Source organism: Carassius gibelio, chromosome B22, assembly GCF_023724105.1.
Source record: "Carassius gibelio isolate Cgi1373 ecotype wild population from Czech Republic chromosome B22, carGib1.2-hapl.c, whole genome shotgun sequence".
In the NCBI taxonomy this organism is placed as follows: Eukaryota; Metazoa; Chordata; class Actinopteri; order Cypriniformes; family Cyprinidae; genus Carassius; species Carassius gibelio.
Window position 1 is genome coordinate 17,733,085 of NC_068417.1, and position 23,257 is coordinate 17,756,341.

Genomic DNA, 23,257 nt, shown 5'->3' on the forward strand with positions numbered 1-23,257 from the left:
GTCTGATGCAGCTGAGGCTGCGTTCACTAACCTCAAGAACTGCTTCGTTTCGGCTCCCATCCTTGTGGCCCCTGATCCCACATGGCAGTTCGTGGTGGAGGTCGATGCATCAGAGGTGGGGGTAGGAGCAGTGTTGTCCCAACGTGCTGCTTCAGACGATAAGGTACACCCTTGCGCGTTTTTCTCACATCGATTATCTCCTGCCGAACGTAATTATGACATTGGAAATAGAGAGTTATTGGCGGTCAAATTAGCATTGGAGGAGTGGTGCCACTGGTTAGAGGGTTCAGGGGTTCCCTTTATTGTTTGGACCGATCACAAGAATTTAGAATACATCAGAACTGCCAAAAGACTCAATTCCAGGCAGGCTCGGTGGGCACTTTTTTTTCTTGGTCGTTTTGAATTTACCCTATCGTACCGCCCGGGTTCCAAAAATTTCAAACCCGATTCTTTGTCACGTCTTTTTGATCCCTCCGCCCCTCCCGTTACTCCCGAGTGTATTTTGCCTGAGAGATTAGTAGACTCAGCACTCGTATGGGAGGTCGAGTCGAAGGTCAAGCTGGCCTTAGAAGGGGTAATGCCTCCGTCCGTTTGCCCACCGAACCGCTTATCTGTGCCGGAGGAGTTAAGGTCCGAAGTTGTCCAGTGGGGTCATTGTTCCAACATGGCTTGTCACCCAGGGATAAGTAGAACTAATGGGTTGGTTAGACAACGATTCTGGTGGCCACATATGGCACGCGATGTCCGCGATTTTGTTTTGGCTTGTTCAATTTGCGCCAGTGGTAAGTCATCTAACCGACCTCCTGATGGGCTTCTTCAACCGCTATCTGTCCCTTCGAGACCCTGGTCCCATATCGTTCTAGATTTTGTTACCGCCCTCCCACCCTCTAATGGCATGACGGTCGTTTTGACTGTAGTGGACCGGTTCTCGAAGGCGGCACATTTCATTCCCTTGCCCAAATTACCTACAGCCAAGGAGACAGCGGTTACTGTTTTAGATCATGTATTTCGGCTTCATTTGTCTCCCGGTAGACATGGTTTCAGACAGGGGATCTCAGTTTATATCCAAATTTTGGAAAGAGTTTTGCAAATTATTAGAAGCGTCAGTTAGCTTGTCGTCGGGTTATCATTCCCAAAGTAACGGACAATCTGAGCGAGCCAACCAAGATTTAGAGAGGAGGTTGAGATTTGGCTTGGTCTCCAAGAATCCTTCTTCCTGGAGTCAACAACTCTCTATGGTGGAGTACGCCCACAATTCGTTGCCAGTGTCAACTACGGGCCTCTCTCCGTTTCAGTGTAGAGTAGGGTACCAGCCACCAGCGTTTCCCAGTCTGGAATCTGAAGTCGCGGTCCCCTCCGCTCACGCGCTTGTCCAGAGGTGCCACCGCACCTGGACCAGAGCCCGTGAGACTCTGCTCCGGGTGAGGGAGCGCACTAAGGCCAAGGTCGATCGCCACCGGTCAAAGCCTCCCGTCTACGTCGTGGGTCAAAAAGTGTGGCTTTCTACCAGTAACATTCCATTGCGATACTTTTCTAATAATCTTGCTCCCAAATTTATCGGCCCGTTCACTATCACCAAAATCATTAGTCCGGTGACAGTCCGCCTCAAACTATTTCCTGCGTACAAGAGGATACACCCCGCCTTTCATGTGTCCAAAATTAAACCCGTGTTTTATGCACGTATTAATCCGCCTACTCTGGTTCCCCCGCTGCCGCGTCTCGTAGATGGGGAACCGACATATTCGGTTAATCGCATTCTGGACTCGAGGCGGAGGGGACGAGGATTCCAGTATCTGGTGGACTGGGAAGGTTATGGTCTGGAGGAGAGGAGTTGGGTGCCTGCTAGGGACATAGTGTTAGTGTTGGCGCCGATACAGGATGGCTGCCTCTGTGACGAGCTCCGCATATGTTTTTGTTAGTTTGTCCTGTCTTTAGTTATATTCCTGCCATCAGTTTCACCAAGGAAGAACTGCTGAACATTCGGCAGAACACACCACAGGATATTTTACCGGATTTCAATTATTCAGACGTTTTACTGAACGTTGTTATCGGAGGAGCGGCGGCGCTGATCAAGCGCTTCAGGACGCGCAGACGGGGGAAGCGAGCGGGAGCGCTCGTCAGACTCAGGAAGCGCGGATTTCGAACGCCGTTGCCTAGCATCCATCTGGCAAATCTCCGCTCTCTACCCAACAAAACGGACGAACTCCTTCTGCTTTCTCGGACAAATAAGGATTTCACACACTCTGCTGCTCTGTGTTTCACGGAAACCTGGCTGAATGACACCATACCGGACAGCGCGCTCCATCTGCCGGGCTTTCAGCTGTTTAGAGCGGATCGTGACACAGAATCAACGGGGAAATCGCGTGGTGGCGGGACATGCTTTTACATCAATGAACGGTGGTGTACAGATGTAACTGTGTTAAAGAAGACGTGCTGCTCAAATCTCGAAACACTCTTCATTAACTGCAAGCCGTTCTATTCGCTGCGGGAGTTTCACTCGTTCATTCTGGTCAGTGTTTACATCCATCCTCAAGCGCATGTGAGCTCAGCTTTACAGAAACTCGCTGATCAGATCACAGAGACAGAACAACAACACCCGGACTCTGTTTTAATCATTCTCGGGGACTTTAATAAAGCCAATCTGTCCCGTGAACTGCCAAAATACAGACAGCATGTTACTTGTCCCACAAGAGACAGTAATATATTGGATCACTGTTACACCACAATAAAGGATGCATTTCACTCTGTTCCACGAGCAGCTTTGGGACGTTCTGATCACCTTCTGGTTCATCTAATACCGTCCTACAGGCAGAAACTAAAATCAGCTAAACCTGTATCAAGGACTGTAAAAAGATGGACTAATGAAGCAGAGCAGGATTTACAATCTTGTTTTGACCTCACTGATTGGAGTGTTTTTGAAGCTGCTGCCACTGATCTGGATGAACTCACAGAGACCGTAACATCATATATCAGTTTCTGTGAGGATATGTGTATTCCTACAAAGACTCAACTAATTTACAATAATGACAAACAGTGGTTCACTGCAAAACTCAGACAGCTCCGTCAGGCCAAAGAAGATGCTTACGTGAAGGGGGACAATGTCTTGTATAAACAGGCTAAATACACATTGGAAAAGGAGATCAAAGTGGCAAAGAGGAATTATTCTGAAAAAATAAGGACTCAGTTCACTTCCAACGACTCCGCATCAGTATGGAAAAGTCTAAAGAACATCACCAATTACAAGACACCACCCCCCAGCACTGTAGAGAATCAACGACTGGCAGACGATCTGAACGAGTTTTACTGCAGGTTTGAAAGAACACCCATCACCTGTCCTGAACGCCTCCCCACAAAACCATTCACACCCTTCACAACTCCTGCAACCAGCCCTGAATGCCTCTCCAAACTACCGTTCACACCATTAACAGCTCCTGCAACCCATCCTGAACACCTCTCCAATCAAGCACTCTCACCATTCTCACCTCCTGCATCCCCCCTCTACCCCACACCTGCAATTCAGATCAGCGAGGATGCGGTGCGCCAGGTCTTCCGGAAGCAGAAAAGGAAAAAAGCACCAGGCCCAGATTGTGTTACACCAGCCTGTCTGAAATCCTGTGCTGACCAGCTGGCCCCCATCTTCACACAGATCTTCAACAGATCGCTGGAGCTGTGCGAAGTCCCTTCATGCCTCAAACGTTCCACCATCATCCCCATCCCTAAGAAACCCAAAATTACAGGACTAAATGACTACAGGCCTGTGGCTCTAACGTCTGTAGTCATGAAGTCATTTGAAAAACTGGTGCTGGCCCACCTGAAGGACATCACTGGGCCCTTGCTGGATCCTCTTCAGTTTGCCTACAGAGCAAACAGGTCTGTGGACGATGCAGTAAACATTGGACTGCATTATGTTCTGCAACACCTAGACAGACCGGGGACTTATGTGAGGATCCTGTTTGTGGACTTCAGCTCGGCCTTCAACACGATCATCCCAAACCTCCTCCTGCCCAAACTAAATCAGCTCTCCGTGCCCACCTCCGTCTGTCAGTGGATCAACAGCTTCCTGACAGACAGGCAGCAGCTAGTGAGGCTGGGAAAATACACATCCAGCACCCGTACAATCAGCACCGGAGCTCCCCAGGGCTGCGTTCTCTCCCCACTGCTCTTCTCCCTGTACACCAACGATTGCACATCTAAGGACCCCTCTGTCAAGCTCCTGAAGTTTGCAGATGACACCACACTCATCGGCCTCATTCAGGACGGTGACGAGTCTGCTTACAGACAGGAGGTAAAAGAGCTGGCTGTCTGGTGCACTCTCAACAACCTGGAGCTTAACACGCTCAAAACAGTGGAGATGATCGTGGACTTCAGGAGAGACCCCCCTGCACTCCCCCCACTCACCATCATGAACAGCACTGTGACTGCAGTGGAGTCATTCAGGTTCCTGGGAACCACCATCTCTCAGGACCTGAAGTGGGACATTCACATTGACTCCATCGTAAAAAAGGCCCAGCAGAGGTTGTACTTCCTTCGCCAGCTGAGGAAGTTTAACCTGCCACAGGAGCTGCTGAAACAGTTCTACTCCACCATCATTGAATCCATCCTCTGCACTTCAGTAACTGTCTGGTTCAGCTCAGCTTCTAAATCTGACCTCAGAAGACTACAGAGAGTAGTCCGGACTGCTGAGCGAATCATCGGTTCAACTCTCCCATCTATTCAAGAACTGTACTTATCCAGAGTGAGAAAAAGGGCTGTCAAAATCACTCTGGACCCCTTACATCCAGCACACTCCCTCTTTGAACTGTTGCCATCTGGTCGACGCTACAGAGCACTGAGCACTAGAACGACCAGACACAGGACCAGTTTCTTCCCTCAGGCAATCCATCTTATGAACAGCTGACAATAATGGCGAACACACTACACTTTATATTTATATACACACACACTTTATTTATCTAACACACATACTTAGTATACACTTAAATTTTGCACACAATATATATGTACATACATAACTTCATTTTGTAATATACCTGCCTACAATTGTCATTTGTATATTGTCATTCACTGTCTACATATTTGTATTTTTTATTCTTTTATTATGTGTTTTATGTTCTGTCGCTGTCATTCTGTTGTACTGCGGAGCTTCTGTCACGAAAACAAATTCCTCGTATGTGTAAACATACCTGGCAATAAAGCTCATTCTGATTCTGATTCTGATTCTGATATTGGATCACTCCCTTATTGATGAATACAATCAGCAGGTAGGCCCTTCTGGGAACTCCAGGAGGAGTTCTTGGGGGGGGGGGGGGGGGGGGTGGGGGGGGGGGGTACTGTCACGGTTGGTAAACCGTGTCCTCGGGTTGTTTACACTTTGTGGTGAATTCTGTGTGTTCCGCGTCTGCACTGATTAGTTGTTTCACTCAGCCACGGACACTTACCTTCGGCTCTATTCCTCGCAGTTCCTGTGCCACTCTCTCCTGCTGCCTCACGCCATCTACATCCGGATTCCTCACCTTCTCTACACCACCGACTGGACTTCTCACCGCTACACCATCCCTTCGGAGTATCGTTGTCTCATCGTCATTGTCTGTTTATGTACTGTCGCCATATCTTCTCATTAAAACCTTTAACTCGCTATTGTTTCCAGACTGTCCTTTCACCAGCCGTTACAGACAGTGCTTATCTCTAGATGACAAGCTCTTGTTATATGCAATGAATATTTTGAAAATGACATCTAATCGATATTATATGTTTAAACCTACCTATGTGCACAACCCCAAAAAAAGTTGTTTTATTCAAATAATACCGTAAAATCTAAGGTTTTCAGACATTTTTAACATTACAATATTTAAGTGTAAAATGTATGCATATTTATTTGTTTTCACAGAAAATATTTATAATTTCAACATTTTATTACAGTAAAAAACAAAGTTTTATCCAGTCTCACAATTAACGGTTATTCAATCTATTTAATACAGTAAAAGGAATTTTTTGGTTTTACGCTCCATTACCGTTGGAATTTGATGGTGTTTTGCTGCATATTAAATTTTTTACAGTGCATGTAATTCGCTATCAGTAAAGGGTTTCCTGCAACCATGATGTGCCCGCATCCTGGATGTTTACAAACCTATAATAAAAATAAAATGTAAACTGTAGCCTAAAATAAAAAAAAATTATATATATATATATATATATATATATATATATATATATATATATATATATAGTAATTGAAATGCAACTATTATTATTATTGTTATTATTATTACTATTACTACTACTAACACAACCAGAAAAAAAAAAAAAAAAAAAAAAAACATTTTATTTTATGTTTTTTTTTTTTTTTTTTTATCTGGTCATATTATGTTAATTTGATAGAACATACAGTATGCAGCAACACATTTCACACTATTTTTATTATTATTATTAATTTTTTATATCATAACATTAACATACAAATGTTTATTTAGTTAAATTTCCATGCGTTTCTTGTGAAAACAGCTGTTTGGAAGCAAAAGCTGTATCAGTGTTTTTCTGCTAGAGGACAGAAATTATCAGACATTAAGATCAGCGGCATATCAGTACTCTACATTAATATTTATTCATCAAGCAGATGCTTTAGTGAAAATGTTTAAAACAACACTTTCATACATCAACATGAATACACAGGCATTATAAATTTGGGTTGCATATACAATCTGACAGACCTGATTAATTTAATTATTTAAATTAAACTGGATAACATGTAATTTATTATGTAAAAAAAAGTTAATAATATATCATATTTATAATATTTATAATATATAATTGCTATTGTAGCTGCTGCTGATGTCAGAGTGATTGACACTGGTGGGCGGGTCTTATGTTATTAAAGTGATCTCCTGCCCTCCTCATTCACTTCATCCACATTCTCTCCATTTATCAGTGGCTTCACTACACTCGCTGATTTATTCACTCACTCGCTTTGGATTCTGGAAGAAAATGCAAGACAATATAGAATCAAGGGAAAATAAAAACCAACAAGACAGCATAGCTGAACATGACGAATGTCTAATGTGACCGCAGCCAAACAGGAATAGGCATAATAGATGTTTTATACAAATGAAAAAATGGTTGATTTGGCCAAATTCCACCATTAAAAAATGGACCAGGTGGACTAGTAATAAACTGTGGCAAACCAGGCAACTCAGATGTGGCTTTGTAACTTTGATTAATAAAGTCTATATTTTGACATCTGGAACTCTGACTCCCGAGCTTTGTCAACTTTTGTGATTTCTATGCTTTATATTATTTCCCTTCTTTGTCACGTTGATTTGCGTTACTCACGTCACTCAAGTTTGAGCTGAATTATTAGCAGAAACAGAACAACAGAATGCATGAGGAAGAACTGTGATCGTTGTTACATTCAAAGTGTTGAAATACTCACCTCCAATATAAATGAAGAATTTACTGCACAAGGTACTTCCTGAGCTGAGGATCAGTAGTTTATAGATTCCAGCGTGATCAGCTGTGATGTTTTTGATGGTCAGCGATCCATTCGTCTTGTCCAGCTCCAGTCTGTCTCTGAATCTCCCATTAGGACCATCATATGTAGTCACCTCTCTGGTCTCTCCTTTGATTTCAGCTATGAGAGCATCTTTATCTCCAAACATCCACCGTATCTCATCGCCGGTCTGTATTTCAGTTTTAGTCTCTAGAGTGTCAGAATCATTCTCCTTCACTGTCAGTGTCTTTCCTACATGTCACAAGAGGAGAAAGATGAAAGAATAGAAATGAGGAGCACTGATAATTGAATAAAGCTTCATTAAAGTGTGTGTGTGTGTGTGTGTGTGTGTGTGTTACATATATGAGAGCATTTATGCCTTGGTAAGAATGAACTACACATGCACATTAAATATGTGATTAATGTAATATGGTTATTGATAATGTATATCAGTATTTTTTTCAGTTATTAAGTTTACAAACGGTTAGCTTACAAAGAAAGAAATCTTAATTATTATGAAGCACATTCCACTGTAAAATAATGAATATTTTTCTGTTATAATTTCTTTATTTTGGGGTTGTTGTGATGTGAAGACGTTTGAGTTTCAGGGTGTATATGATACTATGAGAGTTCATGCTCATGATGTGAACTCATATAGCACTTCTGGAGATGAAGTTCTTGTTCATATAGCAGTGCTGGATACAATTAACATCAGAAATCCTACAACAATGTGTCAAGTTACAACAATTCTGTCACATCTATATTTAAAGAGATCATAGAAGAGAGAATAAGCACGGTATACAAGAACTGAACCTTTATCTCTTGTGTTTTGACATGCTGGAAACATGTGATAAGTGACAAACTATTTCTATTTTTATTTTATTTCATTATTACACAGACAGTCTGGAGATACTCACCTTTGATATAAACAATAAATCTCTTCTTTAATTTCTCGTTGATCAGAAACCTGTAGGGTCCAGTGTGTTCAATTCTGGGGGTTTTGATGGTCAGAGATCCAGTCTTCATGTCCAGCTTTAGTCTGTTTCTGAATATCCCATAAAGAACATCCTCATATGAAGTGATAGTCCCTTCTTTGATTTGAGCAATGAGATTGTCTTTATTTCCCTTCCACTCTATCAGATCACTTGTCTGTATTTTAGTAACACCAGTTTTTATTTCGACATCTTCTCCCTCCACTCCTGACACTATCTTCGCTTCATCACACAACAGCACAGAGAAACAACGAGGAGATTATAAGTGAGTGATCATCAGATAAACATGACAGAAACACTGAGAAGATGCTGTGCTTCTAATAATCAGTCTGTCATCTCTTTTCTCTAATAGCAATTTACAATAATGTTAACATAGGAAAACACATTAATGTATGCAAGGAGAAAATCGGTCTAAAAACTATTACACATATCATACCTACTACTAAATAAATCAGTCCTTATCTTAAAATCTTCATGCAGCTCTGTTCTATACAAAGACATATTGTCATGACCATCTCAAAGATAAAAAACGTGTAGGACACCAGAAATGCAGCATAAATGTTTTCCACATGACTTGTGCGCTATAAGTCTTCTGTTATTCAACAGCTTTATTTGGATTTTAAATGGTTATTTGCTTAAAATATTCATATTTGCTACAGCTTTTAAATCTCATTCTTTCACACAGTAGAGCTATTTTTTTCTGTCGCTTTATCAGCTGTAATACTTACCTTTTTCTGCGTTTGTTTGGCGATGGTAAATCAAACCAATCACCAGGAGAACAACAATCCCTGCAACAACAATCCATGCTACAGCTGCTGGAGACAGACCTGGTTCTGTAATGATAAACAGATACAGTCATTAGTGTGAAAGTGTGTCTGATATATAACTAACACTAGAAACATCAGTACTGTATAACCTGTTAGGTATAATGTTTATGATACTAATAGTATAAGCAATGGAAACAAAGAAGCTTAAATTGCTGGACCGCAGTCAGTGGCAGTCCTACACTGAGTTACACCCAGGTCAAGTACTACCACTTTGGCCTCCTATTTTTTTTTTTGCATTAGTTTTTTCTAAGTCCGACACCTGATGGCTTTGACCTTTTCCTGTCCATCTCTGTGTTTATTTGGCACTCGAAAATAAACCCATAAACCCAATAAACCTGACAATAAACCCATCCCCACAACAGGACCAGACATCAAGACTAAACCAATTTAACTTGGGTGACCACAGAATCGTTTTGTATTACCTATTTTTATTAGCCATTTCACACAGTTAATATATATATATATATATATATATATATATATATGCCTGTATTTACAATATTATGTCTCTTGTCCGTTCAATTTGGGAGAGACCCAAAGATAAACTGCCCCCTGCCACATGCTCCGCTCCCCTTTTCACACAACTTCTGTGCAAGGCACCTTCTGCAAGCAGGGGCACCAATTTCCTTAGTCCTCAAACAATTAATTGATAGATAATAGAAAACAGATTTTTTAACTGCTCATTCCACCCCCCATGTATCAGGAAAGAATGCTGCCCCAGGCAGCTGCCCGGTTCGCCCGTACCAAAAATCGCTACTGACAGCAGTTTTTATTATTATAGTTCTGTGTTAACAGGTGTAAGTAATTTTATATAATTCACAACAAATTGTTTAAAATAATAAAAGGTCAGAAGAAGAAGTTATGAGCTCTTGAACTATGACATCACTGTACACTGAAGTTTCTTAATTTAAAGGAAGGTTTGATTCTCTAAATGTCACATCATCTGGAATTATTCACAGATAACTGATAAACAATCAATACTTCAGTTACTTCAACTGAGTTACTCACCACTGACAGTAACAATGTATTTCTGGTATAAGGTCTGTTTGTTGCTGCTGATTTTCACTTTATAGTGTCCTGAGTCGGTTGTTCTGGTGTTTGTGATGGTCAGAGATCCAGTCCGATCATTCAGTTTCAATCTGTCTCTTAATCTTTCATCAGTGTCATCATATAATGGTGAGCTTTTGGCCTCTATATCATGTTTAGCTATGAGTTTTCCTTCATCTCCAAACCTCCACACTATCAGCTCATCTCCGGTTAGTTGAGGAACGCCAGTCTGAAGAATGACAGGATCTCCCTCTTTCACTGACATGAGCTTCATGTCAGTTACACCAGCATCAACAGCAGATGGTGACTCTGCAAAAATCACATTAAGTTACACGATAAGTTCATCTTCTGGTTATAATGAAAAATGCACATTAATAAAAATAATCTTAACTGTGATATTGTCATATTAAAATTATGTAAGACTGCTGAATACATTACATATAATCTTTGCTAACTGTACTTTGAATATCAGTTTAATTGTAGCAAGCAATTCAGACCATCACTGACTACAAGCCCCTGCCACAGGCCTGTGATAATGAAACATCCCTCCCAGATGCACTTAAACACATTTATTCTTGGTTTGAAATGCAGAATGACGCACCTGAACAAAAACTTCCCCCACCTCCCAATGAACAAGCACTCTGTCTGTTTCCAGCTGACATAAGGAAGACCCTATTTAGGATAAACCCATGCAAGGCTCTGGCAACATACCTGGCCGTGTACTGAGAGACTGCTGCACTTCTGAGATATGTCCTAAGAGATAATCACCTCGCAGATCAGGCAGTCATCCCTACATGTCTCAAATCCACAACAATCATACCGGTACCAAAGAAATCACCTGTGCCTTGTCTAAACGACTACCATCCCATAGCACTGACTCAAGCCATGATGAAGTGCTTTGAGAGGTTAGTCATGCACAACATCAAAACCAGCCTCCCCACCACACTTTACTGACATTGCAATTTCTTCCTATTACCCACCAAGAGAATAAAGAATCCTATGTTAGAATGCTGTCCATTGACTTCAGGCCAGCATTCAACACAATAATCCCACAACAGCTCATTAATAAACTAAATCTGCTGGGCCTAAACAGTTCCCTCTGTGATTGGATCTTGGACTGGCTACCCACAAGGCTGTGTGCTCAGTCCTCTGCACTTCACTGCTGACCCACAACTGCACTGCCCAGTTCAGCTCCAACAACACCATCAAGTTCACTGATGAGACTATGTAGTAGGTCTCATCAGCACCAGCGATGAAACACAGTACAGAGACGAAGTGGCACAGCTGGCTGAATGGTGTGGCACTAACAACCTGTCCCTCAATGTGGGGAAGGCAAAGGAGATTGTGATTTCTTTGACCACCCCCCACTGACCATCGACAGCTCGACTTGTGCAAAGAGTCAGAAGCACTTAATTCCTAGGGGTGCACATGATTAGCCACTTTCTCACCATCGGGCCAGAAGCTCTTTGCACTTTACTAAAGACTGACCTTTACACATCTCTCAAGAACAACGTCATACAATCCCATAATTTCACCAACAAAGAAAGGTTATCAGAAAACTAATAAGAAATAAGTCACTGTGGATAAATATATGTGGATCCATGTGTAAGCTTTTATTACACAACGAAGTGGTCATAACAGACATGGGTCAAACACTGGCAAACAGGTATATATAGGCCAAGACAAAAAATGCTCCTAGGACACGTGTGGGTCTACGATGAACGAACAATATCCAAAGGGCTAAGCAATAGGAGCAATCCAGAATCCAGAGCTAAGGGTCAAAACATAAGTAACAGGGCAAAGCAAGAAAGACTAAACTATGAAAACTATAAACTCAAACAAGACTATGAAAAGAAACACGGAATAGCTTGGTATCACAGCTATTGCTAGGGGAGGGATATGTGCAGAACAATACTCGACAGTTTGTGAAAAGAAGTCCAATGCTTATAAAGTATGTCTGATAATTGGTGTGTGTGTAATTGGTTGCAGCTATGTGTGATTGTTTTCAGGTGAATGTGATTGGTGCAATCGAGCATGGGGAATGTAGTCCAGGGTGTACTGGGTAGTGGTTGGGGCAGAGCTGACTGCTACCAATCACGTCCATCGGTGGCGAATAATGGACATTCCTTCAGATATGAAGGTAAGCTACGAAATAAGCTGGGGGCTCCGTGCGGTGGTCCCCAGACGAATAAGTAGTCGTGGACCAACAGCGGAGGTTTATCAGGTATGGATGGACTAGTTGAGTGGCATCACTAGATCCGTTGCAAAAACTCCATTTATGCCAATGATACTCCTCGACATGGCGAGTACAGTCCGCCATCAACTAAGACTGCTGCCTCCACTGCTCTGTGGGTACACAGCAAAATCCCCAGTGTTAATTTAACACTCTGAGTGTGGATTATATAAACACTGAAGCAGTGTTAAAAGCAACACTGAAGCAGAGTTGAAGTTAATGAGATAATTAAGAAGTTAATTGAGTTATGATTGACCATTATTGAAGACACCTGATGTTAACAAGCAGAATCACCAAATGAGAAAAATCATAATTTGTGCGTCACCATCATAGTGGTCAGTGTTTGCTTTAGTTGGGATCTTGACCCTTCAGTTATTAACTTTAGATTTTATGTGGCTGTGGTGACTGAGTTATACCATACAGACAGACCACAGCAGAGGCAATCTTATGGTATTGATTGTGGTTTGGACTTATTGTCATGGATTGATCTGAATCCCTGAGTTCAGGTTTCTTTACTGTGTACATAAATAAGATGGATAAAAAAAGTGATCCAGCATTTTTGCCATAATATGACATGTTTTTAAAACTTAGTTCTACATAAAGGAAAAGTTCTTTAGTTTAGACACAGACATCAAGAATCAGTGTGAGCATCACAACAACGGTGACCATCAAAAAAGCATCCATGGCTCCCATCATGCATTGCGGCATGAATAAATTATGAGCTGATCTGTCTTTTTAACTTTTTATTCTAACTATATTTTATTTTTGCTGTTTTTATGTGAATTTTTAGTATCTAGTTTTGTGATGTTCAGAGTAGATCTGTTTATCTGAATATGCTGTTTGTCACCGTTTTTGAGATTCATACGCTGATTCTTGTTATTTGTGTGTGCCTAAAATTAAAATTCTTTAATAAAAAAAAATCTGAATCACAGAATCACAAGAGATGCCTACAAAATGTATAGAAAATACAGACTCTTTCGTTGTGTAATCAAAGCTGTTACAATCAATAATGATCCATAAGAAGAGAAGAGACTGTAAAAGAGTTCAGTGATTAAGGTCAAGCAACAATTACATTAAAACATAATCATCAACACCCAGTGATTTTTGCTCTTGGCTTGACACAAAAACTTTTAATTTAAAAAGTCACAAGGCAAGATCCCAACTAAAGCAAACACTGACCACTATAATGGTGACAAACAAATTGTCATTTTCTCGTTTGGTGATTCTGCTTGTTAACATCAGGTGTCTTCAATAATGGTCAATCATAACACAATTAACTTCTTAATTATCTCATTAACTTCAACTCTGCTTCAGTGTTACTTTTAACACTGCTTCAGCGTTTATATAATCCACACTCAGGGTGTTAAATTAACACTGGGGATTTTGCTGTGTAGTCTTCCGTGAGCATTTCGTCTCCTCAAGACAAGGCCGCTTTGGGGACACGCGAGAGGCAGGCTCAACAGACAGAGACCTGGCAGCCCCCTGCAACTCCACCGTCCATCTGGTTGTCTAGAGTTGATCTCCTGCCACTGGATATTGGATTGTGGAGTGAAGTTGTGGAGATAGGGTTTGCGCACCTCTCTCTTCACAATAATCCACTCTCTGCGTATGCTATCACTTCACCGTACAAGTCCTTCGGGGATAGGGTAAATGTGACGGAGGCAGGTCTTGGATCAGACTGGCAGCCTTTATCATGAGCCCTGCACGGAGGCGGCACAAGCGTGATGGTCGTTGTGTGGATGGGTTGGAACAGCATCCACCTTCGGTAGCTTCTTGTGTGACTGAGCAGCCCTCTTTAGGGTCCGCACTGCTCTCCCCCAATCGGGGGGAGGGTCTAGAAAAGGTGACCCAAACATTGCCTGTTCCCTACACTACTGGGCGGCCCACAGCTGTCGTCAAGGCATCCCATTACGCGGTCGAAAATATAAAACGAAACTATTAATTTTGGCTACATGGAACGTACGCACACTTCTTGATGTGCAGATTGGAACTGATCGACCCCGCAGGCGCACTGCCCTGGTTGCGAGCGAGCTTAACAAATACAACATAGACATTGCAGCTTTGAGTGAGACCCGACTCGCAGGAGAGGACTCGCTAATAAAAGTCAGGCAAGGATACACCTTCTTTTGGAAGGGCCTTCCAGAAGATTCCCGCCGTCTACATGGAGTAGGTTTTGCCATTAAAAGCAGACTGCTACAGAACATCCCAGAGTCTCCTGTGGGAATCAGTGAGCGGCTGATGACTTGGCGCATTCCCCTTGTGAAGGGTCGCTATGCAACCTTGATAAGCACTTATGCACCAACTCTGGATGCTGAAGAAAGCATCAAAGATGGCTTTTACGAGTCTCTTGACAGAGCTCTTCACAAAGTTCCTCAAACTGATATACTTATACTTTTGGGAGATTTCAATGCCAGAGTAGGCACCAGCAACATGCTCTGGCCTGGGTTAATTGGGAAACATGGTTTAGGCAACATGAACAAGAATGGCCTGCGACTCCTCTCCCTCTGCTCTGAGCATAAACTGGTCATAACCAATACAACTTTTCAAATGAAAAATAAATACAAAGCATCATGGATGCACCCCAGATCAAAACACTGGCACCTACTGGACTACATTATAACCGGGCAACAAGATCTACATGAAATCTCCATCACCTGAGCAATGCGTGGGGCGGAGTGCTGGACAGACCATCGGCTGATCAGATCCAAGATACATCTAAAGGTCCGACCTCAACACACCAGGCAACAACCCTCAAGACGGCTCAACGCTCGAGCTTTAAAATCTCCTGACATTACTGCATCGTACCGTCGCTGCTTGTCTAATAACCTTTCCTCCTCCATCATTCATTCCCTATGCAATACAGCTGAAAGCGCATGTGCTAACCTTAGCTCAACTATACAACAAGTCCCTTCCGATACAATTGGTTTCACCTCCAAACGTCACCAGGACTGGTTTGACGACAGCTCTCTTGAAATACACAACCTTCTGGAAGAAAAGCGCAAAGCCCTCTATGCCCACCTCTCCAACCCACAATCTCCCTCTCTACACTCGCAATGGAGTAAGATCCGTGCTGAGGTGCAACGACGGCTTTGCATAATGGAAAATGACTGGTGGCTTAGGAAAGCCCATGAAATTCAAGGTTATGCAGACAGCAACAACTCTCAAGCTTTTTACAATGCAAAAAAATCACTATATGGACCCCAAAAACGCAGAATCACCCCTATCAGATCTGCAGACAGCACAATTCTGCACAAGGACAAACAAGAAATTATTGAGCGTTGGGCTGAACATTTTAACACCTTTCTTAACCAATACAATCCGACTGACCCCACTGTCCTGCAGCGCCTTTCAAAGCTCCCACCTGTGCATGAGCTAGATGACCCTCCCAGATTCTCAGAAGTCCTGGCAGCAGTACGAAGTCTCAAGGACAATAAGTCTGCTGGTCCTGATGGAATCCCTGCAGAGGCTCCAAAGAAAGGCGGGTATATGCTCACCAAAAATCTCCACCAACTTATTTATCCAGATAATATGGGCACAAAAAGCTGTTCCACAAGGCTGGAAAGACTCTCACATTGTTACTATCCACAAGAAAAAGGGCGACAAGTCCATCTGTGGAAACAGTCGTGGGATATCCCTGCTCTCTGTGGCGGGGAATGTATTAACAAAGGTAATGCTGTTTCTTCTTACTAAGCACATCACAGAGAGAATCCTTCCTGAGTCACAGTGCAGATCCAGAAAGGATCGGTCCACCTCCGACATGATCTTGGTTCTATGCCAATTGCAGGAGAAGGCTAGAGAACAGAACAAAGATCTGTTCATTGCCTTCATCGACCTAGCAAAGGCTTTTGACACCATTGACCCTCAAGTCCTTTGGGTCATTCTGGAGAAGTTTGGAGTGCCTCCAAGGTTTCTGGAAATCCTACAGCAGTTTCATGATGGCATGCAGGCTCGTGTGATTGTGGGTACATCTCAATCCCCCTCCTTTCCTGTGCAGGTAGGAGTGAAACAGGGATGTGTACTGGCTCCAGTGATCTTCAATCTTTTCCTGGCAGCAGTCACCCTCCTCTCCCGCAATCCCCTTAGCCCAGACGATGGTGTCTGCCTACAGTTCGTCTGGACGGGAACCTCTTTAACCTTCACCGCCTGCAAGCCATCACCAAGACCACCACCACCACAATTCATGAACTGCAATACGCTGATGACTGTGCCCTCCTAGCCCATAGCCCTTCTGCACTGCAGCACACATTGGATGTTGTATGCGCAGTCTACCAAGCTTGTGGCCTACGAGTCAACATCCAAAAGACTGAGATCATTGCACAGACCAAAGGCCCCATCCTTACACCTCCTGAATTCTACATCCATGGCACACCAGTAAAGGTTGTTCAGCACTTTTATCAGATTATCACATTATCAGACTCTGCACTCACATGTCCCGACTGCGGCAGGACATGTGGCTCTCGGATTGGGTTTTTATAGCCACCTTCAATGGCACCGCAGACAGCAGCGGCTGCCTCAACACTCCAACAACGCATCCTAGAAGTGACGTCATCTTCGAAATCGATGGACTGCATAAGAAGAAGGAGTGTAAGAGTCTGATTTGTGGATGATGACCTCTGGTGGAATTAAGGTAAGTTCAGTGACTGGATTATGACAGGACAGAATGAGAGTTCATAAACAGCCTCCATTACCGAGAAAGGACAGAACGAGGATTCGCAGACTTCCTTCATAATTGTGACAGGACAGAACGAAAAGTTCATAAACAGCCTCCATAGCCATGACAGGACAGAACAAGATTCGCAGATGTCCTTCATAGCTGTGACAGGACGGAACGAGAGTTCATTAATGTCCTCCATAGCAGTGGCAGGACAGAACGAGAGTTCATAAACGGCCTCCATAGCCGTGACAGGACAGAATGAGGATTCACAGAAGGCCTTCATAGCCGTGACAGGACGAGGAGCTATGATTGGATAATACTGCACCTCTGAAAGTTCTGCAGCATTTGCTACCACGTCTGGAGGTTCCACAGCAATCTCTTTGTTGTGGTCATAACAGGCATAGGTCAAACACTGGCAAAGAGGTGTATATAGGGCAAGACAAAGAATCTTTATAAGAATGGGGCATGCGTGGGTCTATGATGAATGAACAATATCCAGAGGGCTAAGCAAGAAAGGTAATCCAAAATCCTAACTAGCAAACTATGAAAACTATAAACTGGAACAGGGTGATGAAAACTATAAACTTAAACAAGACTATTAAAACTAGAAACTAAGACAAGATTATGAAAACAAACATGGAATGGCTTGGTATCGCAGTAATTGCTAGGGTAGGGATATGTGCAGAACAATACTCTGCAGTGTGTGAAAGAAAGTCTAGCGCTTATAAAGCATGTCTGATGATTGTTCTGTGTGTGTGTGTAATTGGTGGTAGCTGTGTGTGATTGTTTTCAGGTGAATTTTTGTGTTTGGTGCAATGAAGCATGGGAAATGTAGTCCAGGGTGTACTGTGCAGTGTGAGAGACCCTATCGTGGATGATGACCCCTGGTAAAATAACGGAAGTTCAGTGACTGGATCATGACACGCACAGTTTGTATTTTTTAGTTTATGTATAGGTAAATATTTTTATATAGTATATCTATAGTCAAAATCTGTCAGTAGGTCAATTGTGTATAGGTTTATAGTGTTTTACTTCATTGTTGTATGTCTGTATTGATATAGCACCGTAGTCAGGGCCGGCGCTCCGCACACGCACATCACGCACTGCGCGTAGGGCACCAAGTTCTTGGGGGGGCACCAAAAAATCTGGGTCGTGAAAAAATCATCACAATAGGCTACTAGTATAAATAACAAATAAAATATTTCTAAAAGCATGTAAATATACAAAAGCAATACAAAAGTAATATAGGCCTAGACCAAATAAGTCGAGAAAAAGGTGAATATCTGTGCCCCCCCCCCCCTCCCCACCTTCCAGTGGTCTGTTCGATTATGCCTAAATCAATGTCAAATTTGGCAGACACCGACCTCAGACATGGCCTCGAAAAGGCACCAAGAGTCGGGGGCGGAAAAAAGAAAAAAGAAGAGACAGCGGGATGATGCTCGCGCGTCGCTTGCAGGTAAGACAATGTTTTAAATAAAAATTTTAGTTTTAAAAGGACGGCGTTAGGTAACGACATTATTTTTTCAGTAACGCGGTAATCTAATTACTTTTCCCGTCGTTACAACGCCGTAAACGTTACTGAACGTTAAATGCGGTGCATTGCTATGCATTGATTTAATAAACTATGTAATCCGAACGGACCCCTGGCTCACACAGCAAGTGAGCAGGTGGGTTAATGACGAGACAAGCGGTTGTGATTGGCTAAGGCAGAGTCATGTGTTTCATGGTAGTTTTTACACACATGCCGGCACACGCGGCTGCGCCAGCGGCGCCAAACACACACACACACACACACACACGCATGGTTATTTGCAGTTTAAAATGTGCACTTTAAAATTCATACTTAATAAAATTCAAACACTTATACTGTTATTTGCACTAAACTTTTTTTGCACTTTTAACTTTCTGTGTTTACATTGTTCAGTTCCAATTATTCATTTGCAGCAGTTATTTTGGAAGTAAAGAGAACCTAACTAAGAAATTTTGAATGGTAGTTATTTCTTTGGTTGGTTGGTTGGGGAGGGGAGTGGGGGGGGGGGGGGGGGGGCTGCCAAGCATTTGTGCTTAGGGCACTCAAATGGCTAGCGTCGGCCCTGACCGTAGTCCTGTGAGGCTTGACATTTCATCCACTGGTTGTGGATGAGGAGATACCCCCCTCACAATGTAAAGCGCTTAGAGTGCCTAGAAAAGCGCTATATAAATGTAAGGAATTATTATTATTATTATTTCACTGTATGTCCACACATGTAGTGGAATGACAATAAAGCTCAACTTGACTTGCCAAAAGAAACTTCTAATTATTTTCAAAAACTGAAAGATATTCCAAAATAAATATATCCTCACCATAAACAGTAACTGTGAATTTCATATTCAAAGTTCCAGCTCTTTGGATGACCTCTATTGTATAAAGTCCTGAGTGTTTAATTCTCATGTTGTTGATTGTGAGAAATCCAGTCTGATCCAGCTGCAGTCTGCCACTGAATATATCAGTGTAACTGGGATAGGAGGCCTCATTTCCATCGATTTGAGCAATGACTGGATCTCCAAACCTCCATAGTATCAGAATAATTTCCTGTATTTTAGTGAAATCAGGGTTCAGAGTGACAGAATCTCCCTCCATCACTGACAATGACTTCACTTCATCTTCATCAGCACCAAACACACCTGAAAAACAAACAAACAGTTTCACAGAAATTAAACTCATGTTACACTGCTGGTAATGAAAATAAACAAATTCAACTGAATTTAGTCTGCTGTTAAAAAACAAAAACAAAATTTGACTTATTAAGGTGTCAATAAAGAAAGCAGAGAAACAACATTCTCTGTTGGTCCACTGGCACGGACCACTGAGTTGAGCTTTACATTTGCACAGTGAATCGAGGGATTGACAGCAGACCGAGAAAACACTGAGTGGCAAAAAATGTGGTCATAGGGCATCGTTTTAGCATTGACTCTTATTCCCTACTCTTGCTGTAGAAGTTGATGGAATTGACTCCTCCACTCTGTTTACTTACAGGGTCAGCAATAAGGATAATTACAATATTGTTAACTTAATTAGAAGAATGTATGCCCCTGTGTGGCCCAGTGTTTCATAAACATTCCCATATATTCTTGTTTTGTAGGGTCTGACCTCAGTCAAACCCTATAGAGTGAAAGTGCCCGGTAGCCGACAGATAGATTATCAGTCAGTGCCAGGCTGGTGGGGTGTTAATTTTCCACCCTGCCTGGGGGAACTGAAGTCCGTTATCTCATATTTATTTGTGGTTTTGCTTCAGAATAACACCTTCAAAAAGCATAAACTGCTTTGCCTGGTTTCAGTTTTTATACATTTATATAATTTATATAGCCTACCTGCACATTCAAATAAGGATTAAAATAAGCTTCTAACAAACAAGTGGTGATCCAAATCCATGGATGAATGTGATCACTTTTAATAAGGTATAGATTAATGAATTGAACATGATCCAAGGAGCAGTTGTTTCCAGGGTCGAAGTGAAACAGAAAAAGTTAAATAAACAGAAATCATGCACTTACCGCACATTAGTAGTAAAACCTCAAAAAAATTTAAAGTGCTCTTCATATTGCTATAGATTCCAGAAAAACATAATTTCTATGGTTATTATTGTTAGTTTCTACACCTCACCCAATCGATAGACAGCAACGATTGTTACCAAAAGCTCTAAATACACATGGAAGAAGTGTTTTTATGAAACAGAAGTTTCGAGGCACGCAGCACAATCTCCAGTGAAGTCTGTATCTGGGCGTGTATTGGCTTCACAGAGTCAAGTCGCTTTCTGTCCAAAGAGCGTTTCGCTTCATTTGCGTGTCGGAATCTTCGAACCGGGTCATTCCTGCTATGCGGTGACATTTTGGCTTCATAAGTGCAGAAAAAAAAAAGTTATATGATTTTTTTTTTTTTTTTTTTTTTTTTGCATTTTACCAAAATAGTGACATGTTTAAGTAATAGGAATGGATATTGGTCAAGCTCGGGGACTCAAAAAAATAATAATTATAGGTAGATTGTTCAGACATTGGCCATGAAAATATTCCACCCTGTCAGGGACATATAGATAGTTATCTCAACATGTTAATACTGTAAATGTTAAACGATAATGGCTTTTCTTGGATAGTTTATGTCCATTATGCCATCTTATTTTATTTTTTATTTTTTTTTTAAACAATAACAAAACAATTATTGATGAATAGAATATGTCTTAATTATTAAGAACAGGTAACTTTTGTGCCAATTTTTTACCAATAGGGTTGTAAATAATAGAAAATTTTGCTCCTCACCTCACAAAATAAGACAAAAGTATGCCAACATTTAATGTTCCTTTTAAATTATTATTTAAAATGATATTATGGCGTTATTTCCCTGTCAAATGTCGAGAGCGCGTAATTGTAGCGCGAAAGTACATTAATATAATGCGCGAGCGTGAATCTCTCTGCTCCCGCGCAGAATATAATGTGCGCGAGCGCGAATCTCTCTGCTCGCGCGCGGAATATAATGTGCGGAGCGCGAATCTCTCTGCTCGCGCTGGAACTCGGCTGGAACCGCACATGGAACACATGGAATAAGTTCACTGAAGTTCAATCAAGACGATACATTTGACATATTTAACATCAAAACAAATAAAACTGGTTACCTGAGATCGTCAATTCGGTGCATCCATGCCTAACCTGATTTTACCAAGTGAGACATGTTCCTGGGACAACATCGTTGTTGACCCTGGAACAACATTGTGATTAACCAATCAGATTTGAAGAACCAGTTTATAGATTTTGTGAAGTTTATGCTTAAAATCAGTGTTTGCTGCTTATACATCAGTGTCATTCATCTATCATTTCCTCTGATTTTAGGGATTACTCATGGTTAAGGTTAGGTTTAGGTGTAGGGATATGGTTAAGAATATATTTTTGGAGTAAAATGTTGTTCCAGGGTCAACAAAATATGTTGACCTAGGAACACATCGGACTTGGCAAAATCAGGACGTGCGTGGATCCATCTCGGCTCGTCTTGATTGAACGTCAGTGAATTTATGCCATGTTATGATCGATGATCAGCTGACTTTCTCAGACCACATAAAACTGATCCTGCACAGCAAAATCCCCAGTGTTAATTTAACACTCTGAGTGTGGATTATATAAACACTGAAGCAGTGTTAAAAGTAACACTGAAGCAGAGTTGAAGTTAATGAGATAATTAAGAAGTTAATTGGGTCATGATTGAGCATTATTGAAGACACCTGATGTTAACAAGCAGAATCACCAAATGAGAAAATCACAATTTGTGTGTCACCATTATAGTGGTCAATGTTTGATTTAGTTGGGATCTTGGCTTGTGAATTTTTAAATTAAAAGTTTGTCTGTTAAGCCAAGAGCAAAAGTCATCGGGTGGTGATGATTATGTTTTAATGTAATCGTTGCTTGACCTTAATCACTGAATTCTCTTCTTATCGATCATTATTGATTGTAACAGCTTTGATTACACAACGAAAGAGTCTGTATTTTCTATACATTTTGTAGGCATCTCTTGTGATTCTGATTTTTTTTATCAAAGAGTTTTGATTTTAGGCACACACAGATAACAAGAATCAGCGTATGAATCTCAACAACGGTGACAAACAGCATAGCCAGATAAACAGATCTACTCTGAACATCACAAAACTAGATACTAAAAATTCACATAAAAACAGCAAAAATAAAATATAGTTAGAATAAAAAGTTAAAAAGACAGATCAGCTCATAATTTATTCATGCCGCAATGCATGATGGGAGCCATGGATGAGTTTTTATTGGCTACAACATGCTTTTTTGATTCACCGTTGTTGTGATGCTCACGCTGATTCTTGATGTCTGTGTGTCTAAACTAAAGAATTTTTTCTTTATGTAGAACTAAGTTTTAAAAACATGTCATATTATGGCAAAAACGCTGGATCACTTTTTTATCCATCTAATTTATGTACACAGTAAAGAAACCTGAACTCAGGCATTCAGGTCAATCCATGACAATTAGTCCAA

At 41.5% G+C, this 23,257-nt stretch overlaps 2 protein-coding genes across 10 annotated transcripts in view; one reads left to right on the top strand and one right to left on the bottom strand.

Moving 5' to 3' along the window:
* The window catches only part of LOC127988491 (CD48 antigen), a 162,690-nt gene that overhangs the window by 45,070 nt on the left and 94,363 nt on the right, over positions 1 to 23,257 (top strand). The window lies entirely within an intron of this gene.
* sc:d217 (uncharacterized protein LOC100142642 homolog) overlaps positions 6,579 to 23,257 on the bottom strand; it is a 28,099-nt gene continuing 11,420 nt past the window's right edge. For 2 of the 9 annotated variants that reach the window (XM_052591251.1, XM_052591255.1), the window contains exons 2-7: positions 19,580 to 19,900; positions 10,311 to 10,658; positions 9,204 to 9,308; positions 8,401 to 8,697; positions 7,427 to 7,735; positions 6,579 to 6,971 (exon numbers count right to left, since the gene is read on the bottom strand). In XM_052591251.1, the coding sequence (XP_052447211.1) occupies positions 6,952 to 6,971; positions 7,427 to 7,735; positions 8,401 to 8,697; positions 9,204 to 9,308; positions 10,311 to 10,658; positions 19,580 to 19,900 (1,400 nt within the window). In that variant the 3' untranslated portion in view covers positions 6,579 to 6,951. Of the gene's footprint in view, positions 6,972 to 7,426; positions 7,736 to 8,400; positions 8,698 to 9,203; positions 9,309 to 10,310; positions 10,659 to 19,579; positions 19,901 to 20,770; positions 21,015 to 23,257 lie in introns of those variants that run through there. The other 7 variants (XM_052591250.1, XM_052591257.1, XM_052591253.1 and 4 more) reach the window with 6 other exon arrangements.